The sequence below is a fragment of the Podarcis liolepis genome, assembly GCF_965112155.1.
Source record: "Podarcis liolepis genome assembly, chromosome: Z".
Classification (NCBI taxonomy): Eukaryota; Metazoa; Chordata; class Lepidosauria; order Squamata; family Lacertidae; genus Podarcis; species Podarcis liolepis.
The window spans coordinates 42,353,025-42,370,326 of record NC_139570.1 but is presented as its reverse complement, the minus strand read 5'-3'; the positions used below and the strand labels follow the sequence as shown (position 1 = coordinate 42,370,326).

General features: G+C 43.2%; 1 protein-coding gene across 11 annotated transcripts in view; it reads right to left on the bottom strand.

Moving 5' to 3' along the window:
- Nucleotides 1–17,302, bottom strand: part of CACNA1B (calcium voltage-gated channel subunit alpha1 B) — a 325,506-nt gene that overhangs the window by 62,652 nt on the left and 245,552 nt on the right. For all 11 annotated transcript variants that reach the window (XM_083485649.1, XM_083485651.1, XM_083485652.1 and 8 more), the window contains 5 exons: nt 16,403–16,532; nt 15,860–15,919; nt 13,900–14,006; nt 2,293–2,389; nt 1,167–1,327 (listed from right to left, as the gene is read on the bottom strand). In XM_083485649.1, coding sequence (XP_083341775.1) covers nt 1,167–1,327; nt 2,293–2,389; nt 13,900–14,006; nt 15,860–15,919; nt 16,403–16,532 — 555 coding nt within the window. The remainder of the gene's footprint in view (nt 1–1,166; nt 1,328–2,292; nt 2,390–13,899; nt 14,007–15,859; nt 15,920–16,402; nt 16,533–17,302) is intronic.

Genomic DNA, 17,302 nt, shown 5'->3' with positions numbered 1-17,302 from the left:
AGTAGGCAATGGAAGCTGCTTCTCCTCTTCCTGCTCACCACTACAGTTGTTGTTATCTGCTTGTTCACTCCCTCTGGGCATGAGGGAGAGGCCGGTGGTCTGCAAATAGTAAAGAGATGCAGGAGATCCAGGAGGCCCTTGTCACTGCACCTCTTGCTCAGACCTTAGAAGAACTAGTTCAAGTTCAAGTTCAACTTGTCTCCCAAGGATCTAATTCCAGTTCATATTTGTCCTTTGACAAACCAAACCAGTTCACATTTAGTTCATAGTGCAACCAAATGGTCATTGGGCAAATTCCCCCCCCCCCCGGCATTCAGAATATTACAAACTGCTGTGCTGAAGTATAAAAGCAGGAGTAAGAAAACATCAAAACACACATACAGGATGGAATATAAATTGTTTATTTCCCCAACCATTATTATTTTTAAGTTCAAAGGCATTTATGAGGAGTAGAAAAACACATGTAAGAGAACAAACATGAAGATGAACTAGAAATCATTCAAATTCTCCAAAAGTTAATCCACGTTCAGTTCACCCAGCAGTTATGAGTACTTTTGGCTGTAGTTTAGAGTTTTTGGCATTAGTTCACTGAACTTCATTAATCTGAACTAGTTCACTTCAGTCTCTGGGGTAAGAGCCATAGCTCAGTGATTGAGCATGGGCTATGCATGAGTATGGTCCCAAGTTGAAGTCCTGGCATCTCTGCCTGAGACCCTCTGCCCCAAATCCTGGAAAGTTTCTGCCAGTCAGTGTAGAGAAACTGAGATAGATAGATCCAGTGGTCTGACTGTACAAGCTACCTATGCTTCCTGAGTTCACTGCTCTTGCAGGGGCACAGGACCTCAGCAGGAGCCCAACCATCCCAACCCTTCACACTGGAGCTGCTCTCAAGCTCTAAATTCCTGCACTGCAAGAGAGAAACACTAGAACTTGTAACAGGACTAGATTACCCTTAGGACCCTTCCAACTCAACAATTACAAGTTCTTTCTATGAAAAGGCACTTGACCACCTTCTAGTGACGAGGTCCCTGAGCTTCTCACACACCAGTCACAAGGAAGGACACAGCAAAGGAGATGCCCCATCCCTCCAGCCAAAGCTTAGCTCAGGTCTTTTCAATCAGGCCATACTGTGCATCAAAACATATTTATCTGTTTGATCTGGGCACCTGCAGTCTTTTTCCAGCTCCTTGGACTCGTCCGTGCAGTAGAAGAATCGCCCTTTGAAAAGCTGCACCGCTATGACTGCAAAGATGAACATGAAGAGCATGTAGACAATGAGGATGTTGAGGACATTCTTCAGAGAATTCACCACGCAGTCAAAGACTGCCTGCATATAAGAGGGGGAGGGGGATTCAGAAACAGAATCCATGGTGAAGTATAAATCAAAGCAATTTACAGCAATAAAAACATAAAACCATACAATAAAAACCATTAAAAATGGACAGCAATTAGCCATTTTGGAAAGATGTATTCTTAATTGCCTGCATAGGCCTGGTGGAATAGAAAAGTTTTCAGCAGGTGTTTAAAGTTGGCAGAGAAGTCGGCAGAGTATTCTTATAAAGCCAGATTGGCTTGCATCCTGCCCTCTGCAATGGGAAAAGCTCCTTCTGTCTGTGAAGTGGGATTCAGTGGATATGAAGAGATATGGCACAGGTGACTGCAGAGGCAGGTCCAGGGATAAGGAATAGCAAGGGAGAAAGTGGAAGAAGGGACTGGCAGCAGGGGTCAAGGGTAACAAATCAGTAGAGAGGGAGAGAGCAGCAGCAATTGGAGAGGCCAAGGTAATCATGGATGGATATGAAGAACAGAGATAGGCAAATCTATCAGTTTTCATTTCTCTTCATTTCTCACTTTACCTATCTTAAGAGCAGCTCCTCATCAGCTTTCAAAAAAAAAGTCTTCATGAAAATTCATCAGCATTTTAGTGTGGTATTTTTCTCTCAGTAGGCACATTTTTGTATACCAGTTTGCCCAATATTTACATTTTCCCATAACATGTTCACTTTTGAATGTCCCTGCACTAATATGTGTATTTTCATGCATACTTTCCACCAATATTTTGTCCACATTATTTTCCCTAATTTTTGTCTGCAGCTGAAGAACTGCAGCGCAAAATTTGTCCAATTTTGAAGTGTGTTTTGGTCCTTGAATTGTTTTGGAAAATGGCAAATTAGGTCAGTTTGCCTTGAAATGTGAACCAAATCAAATTCCACCCCCCCACATGCATACTCAGAAATGAGATTATGCACTACCTCATCTGCCGGGGCAGATGGGTTGAGGATTACATCATACCTTCAGCTTTGGCAAACGTTTGATGGTCTTCAGAGGCCGAAGGACTCTCAGAACTCTCAGGGACTTGATGGTGTTTATATCTTTGCCTTTGTTCCCTCTGCAAGGCAAGAGCACACAAAGGACAAATGAAGACCTTTGATTCTTGCAAGATTCAGGCAAAAGCCTGGAAAATCCTCACCCCAGGCTGGACATTGCTGCAAACCTAACCAGGTCCACTCAGAAGTGAGTCCTACTGTATTCAATGGGGCTTATTTGTGTGTAAGTGGGGTTTTCAGCCCAACAGTGCAATCCTAGCTGTGTCTACTCAGGCATAAGTCCTGTTGAATCCAATGGGACTTACCTGCAGGCAAGTGGGGTTAGATTGCAGACTAAACCCTCCCCTCCCCCCTGAACTTGGCTCAATCTCTTTTGGTGTGGCATAACAACATAGCAAAATGCAGGTAAATTTTCTTTTCTGCAAGGTTGAACAAGAAACAGAGGGCACAACATATGAAGATATGGTTATGGGAACTCCTGCTGGGGACTTCTGCCCCAACTCAACTGCCCCCAGTATATTCCAGCCTTATATTTGAATTTTCAGCTTTTTTCATTACCCCCACCCCAGAAAGTCCCCACTATACAGAAACTCCAAGGAAATACATGCAACCAGACATTCCACCCAGTTGCTCCCGCCTCCTAATCTTTCAGCCAATGAATGCAAAGGCACTGGGATGATTGACAAGTACTTAGGCAATAAGTACCTAAAAATAATTTGAGATTAAATTTTATTTTATTAAAATTAATCCAATGAACCAAATCACTTTAAGAAGCATACCTCTTATATTGAGATGTTTGCTGAGATTAAAAATTCCCCTATTTATGCCCACTCTCTCATACTCCAGGCTATTAAAATGTGTAACAGCCTACGTTTGCCAACCATGCCCAGGCATTTGATGAAGACCCTTTCACAAAATGTAGGGGAGGAGGAAAATCTATTTTCAAAGGGAGGGAGTCAGCAGAGTTGTTATCCGTGTCACCATCAGAGCAGGACTTCAGGGCAGACGCCCATGGCCACCATCAGCAGGATGAGCAGGAAGGTACACAAACTCAGCAGTTTGCATTGTTAAGTTACATACATTACCATCTGTAGAGTGGTGGAGGTGTAGGACCATTAAACCCTGAGTCTAAAATTACCCATCTGCACCACTGCCTAAGATTCTTAATGGAAGGAGGGTGGCGGTGGAATCAGATCTAACCTTTCCCTTTCAATTGGGGTGGGGAATCTTTTTGGCCCAGTGTGCCAGATCTTCATCTCCCCCACCCCCTGGGACAACTTTGGTAGGTGGGCAAGGACCACCCACCTGTCAGTCAACTGGCATAATGATGGCAGGTGATTCCCAGGCGGGTGGTCTTGCCCACCTGGCAATGAGGAGAGATTGTGGGGAGATTGTGACCAAGGAGGACTGAACTCCACATGCATCATCTGATATATCAGGGGTTCAGTCTTGCTTTCTCCAGGGATCAGCGTTGTAAGCACCCAGTCCAGCCATGTTTCTACATGACAGGTGTACGACAGATGGGCAGGGTCTTTGGAAAACAGCCTTGCAGGCCAAATCCAGCTCACAGGCTGGAGGTTCCTCACCCACTGCTATAAATATATTACCCCTCACAGGGGAAACCTTTTGGTGACATACAGCTAGCCTGAAGGATGCATCACAAGGAAACGCCTCCCTAGACTAGGGAGCCTGTGGCCACCTAGATGTTCTGGGACTCCATTATTCCTATTTATTGACCATGCTGGTTAAGACTAGCAAGAGTTGGTCCAACAACACATGAAGGCTCATAAGTGTCTTATCCCTGCTCTAGGCAAACAGAGAGAGAAAGAAGATCATGATGGTGAACCAAAGAAGACACATGTCCCTCAGTCCGAAAGACTCCATTGGTTTGCTTGCTTTTCCATCTCATGGGCCCTGCCTAGTTTCCTCTTAAGACGGCATGCCACTCAAACCATGCCAAGCCATGTAATATATGCACACATATTACATGCCTGTAGTGATAAGCAGTGGTAACCTCTGAACTGTTCATGCACATGTGTGGGTTTGGAGAGGTGGTGGTGGTGGTAATGGTGGAGTTATAGCCAACAGAGGTTGGTGGCATTTCTTTCTTCTCAAGCGTGCAAAGTTCATTTTTAAGGCAAGGGTCTCTTTGCCTCCATATCAGCATCTGGAATGGGAGGAAAAAGGTCCCCCACTCCTATATTAAAGTAGTGAGACAGGTCAATCTGCTTGGGAAAAGTAAATGAAGTCATTCAGAAGGGCTCTTTGTTAAGAAGCAGTGGAGGTAAGAATGGGAGGCTCTGTCAAGTTTGGTTTCTCTCAGTTTCACATTTTTCGAATCTGGGTCATTTCTCCAAGTTTCAACATGTATGCAATTTTTTTTAAGTCGTTCAGAAAATTCATCAGTATTTTAGTGAGCATTTATCTAAATATATACACTTCTGTATGCAATTCTTCCTAATATGCATGTTTTTACAAAGCAGTTTCTCCTGATATAGTGCATTTTTGCACTTCATATGCACACTTTACCCTGTTATGTGCATTTTTGCACACTTTACCTAGCTAGAGATCTGCACTGCAAAGTTTTGCAAAGTTCTTATTTTGAAGGCTGGCTGATTCATTTTGTGTATCGTTCTGTAAATTGTGGATTAGGTAGTTTGGGGTTTAAATGCAAACTGAATAGAATCTCTCCCACCAGAATCTCCAGTCTGAAGGTAGTCTTCAGCTGCAGCTAAGTCTTACTATGGCTAGAGTGAATTTATTAACTGGCAAAAAGCCAGTTTGCTTGTTGTCATTTTTTGATGACGTACAGTCAATTCATTCTCCAGACAGACAGAGGAGACCAAGTAGTTTGGCCTCTTAAAAGGAGGCAATTTCATCCAGGGCAGGTGTGGGACATCTCTGGTTCTTCAGATGTTCCTGAACCCCAACTCCCACCATAACTGGCCTTTAGTGGGGCTGATGGGTGTCATAGCTGAGCAACATCTGGAGGGCCAAAGGTCCCCCACACCTTGTCTAGGGATATCCATACCCAGGAGTTAAATAGAAAACAGACTTATCTGTAGCAACTTATAATACACATACCTATACAAAACCTCATATGCAAAACCTCTTTTGTTCCAATGGAGGGAGGCAAGATAAAATGACCCACATTAAAATCATAGCTAAAAAAAACCTTGGTGAATAGGAAGGTCTCTACCTTATGCTAAAAAATAAACTGCACAAATCAGGTGGCAGGTAAGGCTCTCTGGGGATGATGTACCTTCCCTCTCTTTACCTGAGTCTCCTCTTTTGACTTCCATATTGCGTTGATGAGATTGCTGTATTGTATGTTTTATGAATGTTTGGATTTTAATGGATTTTAATGCTTGAGTCTACCTGTGAACTGCTTAGAAGCCTATTTTGACATTAAGTGGTGTACAAATTAAATAGCAGTACTGTTAATAACAACAGCAAAGGAGCCATTATCTGAAGAACTCTAGGCTTGGTGACCATGTACCTCACTTCTTTAGGATCACTTAGGACACCTGGATCACAGCCTCTAAAGAGAGCCTTCGGGGGGGGGGTGTCATCTTTCAGATAAGTTTTTTATGACTCCAAAGATTAAAGCCAACTCTTCAGGTTGATTTGTAGGTTAAAGCTAGCACTGGGAAAGATCCTGGGAGCCATTGTGGCAAGTATAGCATTTGCATAATACAACTGGCATAATGTCCAGGCCCAATTAACAATCCAATTTTGGTCCTGTTGCAATTCTAGGCTTGATTTTAAAGGCACTGCAGTCATTGAAGTGGACGGCTCCCAGAACAGCTAAGCTCCGGGGCAGCACAGAGGGCATGGCTGCAATAGCATAAACCCAGCTGAAAGCTAACATGGGCAAAACATGAGCCCATTAGCTGAGGAAAGGCAATGTCACCAGATACTGAGAAAAATGACAGGCAGTGATGGAATCAGCATGACACAGATTGCCAGGAGGGTGTGGCTGTGTGAATGTGCAGGCAATCAACAAGCTGGCAAGGGACAACAGTAATGCATTACCCCATGAAACTCCTACAGAGAAGATCCCAGCGAGAAGAAGAGAAAGAAAGAGCAGAGTGTCAGTGGTGGGGAAGAAACACACATCTATGCAACAACTCCAAAGCAATGACACAGAAGGTAACACCAAGGAAATCGGACCTCCACCCTCTCCATTTTCACAAAGCAAACGGGAAAGTGAAACAACCATGTGCTTGCATAGGTGGCCAAAGACATATTTTCAGTTTAGTGGCATGGATGGAAAGTCCTTTTCAGTCAAAGTGGCCTTCCAGATCATCCAGCTCCCATTACTCCTGACTTCCCATCCGCTCTGACCATGGGCCATACTGACTGGGGTAGATGGGAGTTTGTGTCCAACAAGAACTGACAGGCCCCAGGTTGGACTTGGGCTGAGGAGCCCCAGATGCAAATGTCTCTTCAGGCTGTGAAATTTATCAGGTGATTTTGAGCCAATCGTTTTTTCGCAGCCTAACTTACCTCACAAGGTTGCTTTGCAGCTAAAGGGGAGATTTCCCCAACCACATACACTACCTTGAGCACCTTTGAGGAAGGTTGGGTTAAACAAAATGTCAGCAATAATAATACTATGCACTGATTGTAGGTTTTATGTTAGCCGGTATCCCACTGGAGTTAGCCTCTCCTCTCATTTCCTCGTCCATCAATTGCAGCTCATCACTTCTGGTTCAAGCCACGGAACAGCAGGCAAAGGATAAACTATATGAGAGTGAGGCAGTTTTGGTTTTCACTGTTAACATCAATTTTTGTCAAGTTTCTTATTTTTCTAATTTTCTAATCATAATTTTAGTTCCACATAAGTTCGCTTTTCTTTTTTAAGTCCTCATGAAAATTCACCACCATTTTAGTATGCATTTCTTTTGAAGGATACCTTTTCACAAGTGCCTTTTTAAGATATACGCAGTTATACAAGCAATTGCCCCTATTACAAGGGTGCAGAACCTCCAGCCCTCCAGATGTTGCAGGACTACAATTCCCATCAGCCCTAGCAAGCACAACCAATGGCCAGGGATAATGGGAGGGTGTAGTTCAGCAACATAAAGCAGGTCAAGGATTCCCCATGTGAACCCTATTATCATGCATTTTCCACTAATACATTGCTATGCAAACTTTACCCTGGCATGAGCATTTTCAAACACTAAATTCAGAGAAGTGTGCATGTTGAAGAGGGGCTATGTTTTGATTCATATGAGAAGTCTGAATTAGGTAGGCTCGTCTTGAAATGTGAACTGCACTGAATATCTCCTCCACCCTTAGTTAGGAAATCAGCTCCACCCACCTTCGCACATACACACACGTTCCACTAGCTGCCTGCTTGCAATGCACTTATATGAAGGTAGATAATTATGCCCAAAGCTCGCTATACTCCATAGATTCAGATATCTGAGCAGCTGGGATCTGCCCAGTTCATTACTTTTTTGCGCTTTCCTGGTCAGTGGCAGCCATTTTGGGGCAAAAACCATGCAGGGAGAGAGGGAGAAAGCAAGATGGGGAAAATTAGAGAGCAGGAGAGATGGGACAAATCAGTTTTTCCTTTGTCTCTCTTTTGCTGGTTGGCTCCAGCCATTTCAGGAAGAAACCATGGAGAGATGGGGTGGAGAGATCGGACAAATCCTGGATCAGATTAAGTTCCCATAGGAATCAACTGAAATCAGGAATTTGTTATGTGAACATTCGCCTAAGGAACAGTTTCCAGGAATTGCATTACATTTGGTAAGTTGGACCTGTGTGTAAAAAGCCATCAGAGAAGAAAGCATGATTTCTGGGATACAGACACTTGAAAATGGAGAAGTAATTTCCTTTCCAAAATAGAATTATAAATGCAAACAGGCAGACCTGGAGTCTTGGGACCAACCTAGACGTTATGTCGTGTATGCAGTTAAGCTATTGCACGAACAGCTTTCAAAATGGAAACTGCCATCATAAGAACCTGATATGAATCAGGCATCTGGTAAATGGTAGCAGGAAGGACAAAAGTCCCCTCTGTGTTGGGGTCCCAGTCCCTATTGGGGGTTCTATACCTATTTGCATTTCTGGGAGATAAAATCTATTCCCTTCAGTGGGAACTTTAACCCAATGTAAACAACAGGCATGCCCTCCCCCATCCCAATACAGATCAGGACCACAGCAGGAGACAAAGGCCCAAACTTTCCATGATGAGGTTCCCATCCAGAATGGGTCCCCAACACCTGCAGATTTAATGGTAAACACCACTGAACATCATTGGGCTTTCTTCCCAGCAAAAGGCATTGATTTGTATGGTAAGGTTGCTCAATTTGATGCTGTTAACAGAATGTCAAGATAACCTTCTCCTCCATTTTCACCATTGCGGATGAAATATTGATCAGCATTTGGAAAATCTTTACTCTGAAAGCTCTACAGCGTCGAAAGTATATTACTAAACAGGAGAACATTGCTACAATATTACTAGTAGCAGTATAATCACAAATACCACAAAAGTGTTTTCTTGCGGCCCAGACTGGAGAAAACAGAATGCAGTGCACTTGAACAGCAAGTATCTGTCATTGATCTATTAAGACACAAACACAGAATGGAGTGGGATGGGGAAAGATAGAGGCGAGCATCCTTGACTGCTCTTGATTCTGACAAAGGCAAGAGTGAGACTAAAGAGGAGGAGGGAGAAACAGACAAGCACTACCACCCCCTCGACCACTTATAAATAAGAAAGCAGACTGAGGCTGGCTTTTGCCCTGACTCAAGCAGCCTCTACTTGAGTCAGGTTAATATGCTTCTTTTCTTCAGCTGCCGTTCCAGCTATGAGATAGGAAGCAGGAGTTGTGTAACACTTTGCAAGAACAAAACATTCGATATTTGGCCTATTGTAAATAATTAAATTTACAAGCTGCCAGGTACCTCCCCTCTCTTCCTCCTGCATGGCAGAGAGGAAAACTTTGGAATCTTTTCTTTTTATTTCACTGAACCACAGCACTCCATTTTGCCCAAACACTAAGAGTGGTTTGTTTCATCACAAACCATGGGTCATGAAGCTGGCTTGTTTAAATGAACCATGGTTAGCATGAACCATGATCTCTGGTTTGATGGAAACGAGACACTGTGGTTAACTAAAACTGGAAGCTTCTGAAGTCCTCCTCTCGGCGTTGTGGGAGGAGAAGAGAGGAAGGTATATATATATATCGAGAGCATGTCACACTAAGACTGGAGCACCCAGCATGTCTGATCACAACTCGTGTCATCATTCAGAGCCAGTATGGTGAAGTGATCTGAGTGTCAGACTAAGACTTGGGAAACCAAGGTTCAAATCCCCCTTCACACATGAAACTCACCTAAGGCCAGGCATAATCTCTCAATGTAATCTACCTCACAGGGTTAGTGTGAGAATAAAATAAGGACAGGGGGAAACATGGAGGGCACCCTGAGTTCCTTGGAAGAAAAGTGGGATATAAATATTTTAATAAATAAATACAGATATACATAAATCCCACCCCATGCTGGATGAGGCTAGCAGAAGTTGAAATTCGGAAGGATAGCCACATTCCCTACACACACACTAAAGGGCAGCATTTACAGAGTCATGGAGTTCAAGGAACTATTACCTTCTTTACTAGTGTTTTGTGGGCAACTGATATGAAAATAGCAGGCAGGAGACACGTATGCTTGGGTAAGAAACCCGCCAAATTGCAGACGAACAGCTCCAGGGTCTTGTCTTGTTTTGTGTGTGTGTTGGGCCCCTTTAAATTTGATTTATTCATATATATTTTTGAGGGGGAGAGAATTAGAAGGGATCCACGTTCCTCCCCTGTAGAGTTACAAGCAGCTATTCAATGGTAGTGCCTATATGCTAGGGCTGCCATATGTCCGGACATTACCGCGATTTGAAAGGTGATTTAAAAAATAATAATAATAATCTTTTAATTAGTTTTACATAAATTTATACATTATAAACTTTAACCATTTCAAAACACATAAATAAAAAGGTTCTTTTGAACATTTGGACCTCTTCCCCTCCCATCAAAGGCGGAATTGATGTCCAGGGGGAACTTCCGAAAAGCTCAACGATTTTGGGGTGTCCTGGTTTTCACTTTATGAAATATGGCACCCCTACTATGCAGAGCAATGGAAGTGCCTTGCTGAGCAAAGTACCGTATTTTTTGCACCATAACACTCACTTTTTTCCTCCTAAAAAGTAAGGGGAAATGTCTGTGCGTGTTATGGAGGGAATGCCTACGGATTTTCCTCCTCTAAAAACTACGTGTGTGTTATGGTCGGGTGCGTGTTATAGAGCGAAAAATACGGTAGGTTGAGAGTGATCGAGGAACAGAATCAGCCTTGCCAGTGCTAACCCAATGTCACCACACTACAGACGTCTGGAGGGACACTCTTGCACTATTGCACAATGAAAGCAAGATAATGCTCCCCACCTGACCCCTGGGAACATTTCTGATATTAAAAGTTTTAGCAGGATGTGACAGGCTATGCACCGTTTGGAAACAAAGTAGTATATTTGTCCACCGTTTGGAAACAAAGTAGTATATTTGTGGGCACAAAGAGTATTGAAAGTGGGACCCCCAATCAAATGCCCCATATCATCCTGAATGCACAATAAAAAGGACACCAGGAAGGGCCCCAACTTATATCACAACACTTCCAGTTTGTAAGGGTAACCCGCAGGGCCATCTTTACCCTGGGATGCAAGGGGTGCAGGGCACCTGGGCACTGAATTCTGGGTGGTGCCAGGCGCCCACTGCTGAAGCCACCTAAGCTCTTAACTATCTACCTGTTCTGAAATAATAAATAATTTTGATCAAGCTAGAAAAACAAACACACATATATATAGGTATCACCGAAATGTATACCTACATCCTTGCACAAATTAATTGAAACAAATCACATTTTCTATCTTGCTCATAATCCTGTACTCAGAACAAACATGAAAAGTCAGTTGATCATTAAGGTGTTGGAAGCCTGCAGCCAATAGAAGGAATGATGCGTTCACCACAATATATTGAGGTTCTATGAAACAGAGTTATTCCAAAGCCGGAAAAGAGGTATCCTGATGGTACTAAGATATTGCAGCAGAACCTAGGCCCCTGTCACACATCAAAAGAAATTCATGACAGAGCAGCAAATACAGGTACTTGATTGGCCAGGGAATTCCCCGGACGTAAATCCCATTGAGAATTTGTGGGCTATATGCAAAAGTCGCCTCTGTGCTGTATGACTACACAGAAGCTCATTCAGGCACTGATTCAAGTGTGGTAATCAGCGCCTGAATCAGCTTCTGAAAATCAACAGTGACTGTTCGAAACTAATAGATTCCATGCCAAACTGTGTTCAAATGCTGCTTAAAAATAGCGGAGGTCGCATCTGTTACTAATGTACGTTTATGTAAGTTTTGTACAATAAACTTTTAATTCATTGTTTGTTTCAATTAATTTGCACATGGGGTGAACTGTTTCACTAAAGGACTTTCAACTTTGTCCGCTCATTTACCAAAGACGCGCTTGTCATTCACAACGGCAGCGCTTGTCAGACGAGTCAACGACGGCATGTCATTCTCAACGGCTCCGTGCACGCAAAATTAACTCTTACAAAATATTATGTTACATATTGTATTGAGCTGCCTGCTGGCTGCATGCAAGCCATGCGAGATCAGTCATGTCAAAGGTGCCGCTGACCCCAAGTGAAACATTGCAAATTGCGTTTTAATTTCATCACTTGCAGTTCAAATTCGTTTAGAGAAATCGTTTAAAAAATAATGTTTATTTTCGCTATTTGTCGGCATTTTCTTTGACTAACTACTTAGTACTTAGGGCTCTACTACACATGCATTTCAGCAAGCGATTTTAGTTTTCCATTTCCACAAAAACATGCCCAGAACACACACACACTATGAATTCCGTGAGCTGCATTTTTTCTTCATTTTACGACAAATGCTAAAGTTAATTTGGGGGCTGAACTAAATTTGGGGGCGCTGGGAGGATCTTTGCGCCCTGGTGATGCATATGCTAAGGATGGCCCTGGTATAGCATGGAATAATTTTAACATATATCCCTCCCACCTCCATGGCTATATGACATTGTTTTTGGTGGACTACTTCATATTTGATGTTTAGAATATTTTCAGGTACATTTGCCAAGACTGTTTATGAAAGTCTTAAGTTTTAAGACAACCCAATGCTGTAATAGCAATCGCTCTGACTGTAAACTGTGCCACCTAACAGCCTTTAAATATACATATGCAGATATTATGCAGACCCACTGTCTTTCCTGCCCCCTTCTTTTTTTTAATAAGATATTTATTATAATTTCACAAATTATACAGACAAACACAACAATACAAACAAACACAAAAAAGAACAAGTATAATTTCAAACCCTTATTTTCTTATAACTTACTTCTCCGACCTCATACCTCCCCTTTCTGCATTCCAATTCCAATTTTAATTCAGCAAATCCTCACCCTTAAATTTATCTAATTTTTAACCTTTCTTTTCTTTTAACTTAATCCTTACAGCTGTAATCCACTTAAATTCTAAATCAGCATCATTCTAACATTCATTAATTTTGCAATATTTCTTAAGATAGTTCTTAAATTTCTTCCAATCTTCTTCCACCGTCTCTTTTCCCTGGTCTCGGATTCTGCCGGTCATTTCTGCCAGTCCCATATAGTCTATCATTTCCTGCCCCCTTCTTGGCCATGCATGAAGTGGCCACAAAATCCACCTCACCCTTTGCGAACCCATAAAACTATGCAAAGGAGGGGGGAAATATATCTGAAAGACCATCTCCATCCCTAATGACCTCCTCAGGTGCTAAGATCTGTAGAGTTTCTTGGTAGTTCCATCACCCTCAGAGTGCAAGGAATGGAGTTCCAGGGCAGGGTCCCTAAATTGTGTAACTCCCCCTCCACAGAGGTGCATCTAGCATCTTCACTGTACAGCTTCCACTGGATGCTTAAGTTGCACTTCTTTAACCCAACCCACCCCACAATTTGACAGGTAAAGTATTTTGCATTGTAGGACCCACCTCTTTAGTTGAATTTTGTGTTCTGTTCCATATGGCTTTATATGTCTTATAATTGTAATGGGTTTATCACTTTTTATAATTATATATTATATGGTTGTAGCACACCCTGGAAATTTATGGTGGGCAAGAAATCTAATAAAATAAATAAATACATTGAGACTATAGTCCCACTCAGAGTAGGTTCATCGAAATTAATGAGCATAACTAAGGCTCCATCTGCACTATTTATTAAAAGCAGTATCATACCACTTTAAACAGCCATGGCTTCCCCCAAAGAATCCTGGGAACTGTGGCTTGTTAAGGGGGCTAAAAGCTGTTTTAATTCCCTGAGTAAAACTTAATTGGAGGCAATCCATGACTCCAGAGTCTGCATGTTTGGGGTCACCCAACTGAAATGAGAATTGCTTAACTCAACCACCCCCAAAAATAAGGTGTCACACCCATTGACATTTTGAGTTCAGTGTCACCCTGCTTCTTGATCCAGTAAACCCACAAAGTCCATAAGCGAAAACTACTTACGAAAAGGCGAAAGCCACCAGAGCCCCACTGACCACAATAAAATCCAGGATGTTCCAGAGGTCACGAAAATAGGCACCAGAATGAAGTATCAGGCCCAAGTCAATCATCTTCAGAGAAGAAACCAAAGCAAAGCAGAGCACAGCATGAGATATTCAAGGGTGCAACAGATTGTGTGTGGCATGCAGAGACGGATAGAAAAAAGACACGGGCAGATATGGGGGATGGGCTTCCAGATCTTGCTGGACTACAACTTCCATAATCCTTGACCACTAACCATGTGGGCTGTTGGCTGATGGGAATTGGAGTCTAGAGGGCCACAAGTTCTCCATCCTTGGACTAGAGAGTCACAAGCAAGAGGTGCAATAAAATGAGCGGAATGCTCATTCTCATAAAAACATAAAAAGAGCCCTGCAGCTGGATCAGGCCAATGGCCCATCTTATCCAGCATCATTTGCTCACAGTGACCAACTAGGTGCTCACAAGCAAGACATGAGAGCAACAGCTCTCTGCCCACCTGCGATTCTCTGCAACTGGTATTCAGACACACTGAACGTGGGAGAAAGTGGCCATCATGGCTAGCAGTCATTGTTGCATTATCCCACATTGCATTTCAGTCTCTCCCCACCCCACGCCACCCCGCCCGACAATCAAGTCCATGTGCAGAAACCACTGGCCATTTATTTTGTACAAAGGCTATTACTTACAAACAATACAAATCTGTTAGGAGTATTAGCATATATAAGGAGTGGGGAACCTTTTTCAGCCAAGGGTGGCATTCCCTTCTGGGTGGGACCAGAAGCAAAAGTGGACAGAGCAACACGTGCTAATTTTACCATGGTGCAGCAGGTTAGTTTCTACACACACTCACACACCCTTCTCTGTGCTCTGTAAGGAGAAGCAAGTGGCCCCATCAGTTCAAAGGCACATTTCATCCAGGGAAAACCCCTCCAGCACTATGCATAGCAGGGCCAGTGATAAGTGTGGCTGAAGATCAAATGGAAAGATTTGGAGGGCTGCACCCACAGCCCCACAGCCTGAGGTTCCTGGGAAGATTATCATAACTTAAGGGCAGTTTCATATGAAGGGAAGCTGTCTTTCAGATATTCTGAGCTCAAACAATTTAGGGATGTGTAGGAAAGCAACCGGGACATGGGTGGCGCTGTGGGTTAAACCACAGAGCCTAGGACTTGACAATCAGAAGGTCGGTGGTTTAAATTCCCGCAACAGGGTAAGCTCCCATTGCTTGGTTCTTGCTCCTGCCAACCTAGCAGTTCAAAAGCACATCAAAGTGCAAGTAGATAAATAGGTACCACTCTGGTGGGAAGGTAAACGGCGTTTCCGTGTGCTGCTCTGGTTTGCCAGCTTAGTCATGCTGGCCACATGACCCGGAAGCTGTACGCTGGCTCCCTCGGCCAATAAAGCGAGATGAGCGCCGCAACCCCAGAGTTGGCCACGACTGGACCTAATGGTCAGGGGTCCCTTTACCTTTACCTAGGAAAGCAACCAGCACCTTGCATTGGGCCCAGAAATGAGCCAGAAGCCAGTGCAGTTGAACTAAGGCCAGTGTAACATGGAGAGCATCTAAGCTGTTGCATTTCTGCACCAGCTTCCAAGCACTGCAGCAGTTTCACCTCCTTGAAGTCCAAATCTACCCTCAAGTGACCCTTTCATCAGCAAAGGAGCACCCCCAAAATACCACCAAAAGCATTGGTGGGTCTGACAGCTGTTTAACCCCCAGTGAAAATTTGCTGAAAATGACTTCTGGTGAAGGCTTATAGTGAGGAGCACAAAAAAGGGGTGCCATGCCATTCCAAAAAGAACATGAGGGTAGTCTAAATACAGAATCAGCAGTCTTCTTGACTGCTACATTAGCCATGCAGCTCCCTGCCTGCAAAGGCCCAGCTTGCTTCCTGTTCCTCTGTGCAGACAGATCATAAGAGTACTGGAGAGATATTCTTACCTTTATCACCATCTCAAATGTAAAGACACCTGTAAATATGTAATCCAGGTACTTGAGAGCCTAAAATCAGAATGGGAAGTTTGATGTTAAAAAAAGGAAGCAGCGAAAATGTAATTAGATGAGAAAAAGTCATGCTTCTAAGGAGATAGAACATTTTACTACTAGGATTCCATATGGGTTGCTTCAAGGCTTTAAAGGGTTCCCCCACTTCCTCCTAGAGTACTCAGAGAGTGATAGGATCTGCCTAGGCTAGAACTAGAAATCCTGAGCTCTCTGAACATGTGCCCCAGGTGGTGAGCCAGGCTGGGGGATGTCCCTGCACCAGGAATGGGGAAACTTTGGTGCTGATAATTCCCATCAACCTTCAGCAACATGGCCAATAGCCATGGCTGATGGGAGTTGCAGGTGCATGGTGCCTGTGGAAACATGCAGAAAATATGTGGGAGATTGTAGGGTTGTTTCCTATAAACATCCACCCCGCCTACTCGGAATGGCAAGTTTAGCAGCAACCTTGCGGAGATTTCATAAGATGCTATTCCTTACCTCATTCCTTGGTGACTCAGCTTGGACGGGGTCTTCCGCTGCCAGGGCAATACTGCTGAGGGCTATGACGATGAGGATGACCATTTCAAAGTAACGCATGTTCACAATGTAATGGCACAGTCGCCGGATTCTGTAAGGGCCAGACCATTTATGTATACGTATTTTAAGAGCACAACAAAGAACTGGTTTTTCCACATGTGACAGCTATATTTATTTTCATTTACTTATTTGATTTCTTTGCTGCCCTTCAACATAAAGTCCCCATGTAGGCTACAATTATTGTTTTAAATAGAAACACAATGCTAAAATCAATTAAAACAAATCACAGTCAAAAAAATAGGATGGGACCTAATTTTAATATCTCTGTGTAAGCAGGCTTGTGCTTGGCATTGCTCAGGAATTTCAAGGAACCAAAATATCTATGCAGTTTTGAAATTAATCAGCCGAAATCTGTGCAGTTTTAAATGGTTCAGTCTGCCATATTGATTCAGAATGGCACTCAACTGCATCCAAACATAGAGTGTCCTAATGCATACTGAGTGTCTGTCCAAAATATATAGTAGATATCCAAGGAGCCAAAGGCCAGAGTCAAAAGGGGCAGCAGCCCAAGATCCATGATTTTGACACAGTCCAGTTTACTTGGTGGAAAAAATAGAGGACCCTCACCCAATGGCTGGGTACAATGCCATGATGACCATAAATCTGTCACTGGCTTATTGGCTTATTGGGCTGTATACAGCTAAGGGCTCATCCAGACTTTCCTTTGTGCTGCATTTTCCAAGCACAGGTTTGTGCTTTAAAGCTCTGTGTCCAAACCCTTTTTCACTCCTGTGTTTTCCCTGGGAAAACGCAGGTTTTGCCACTGAGTTGGAGCAAATGGCAATCTGCAGAAAACCTGGT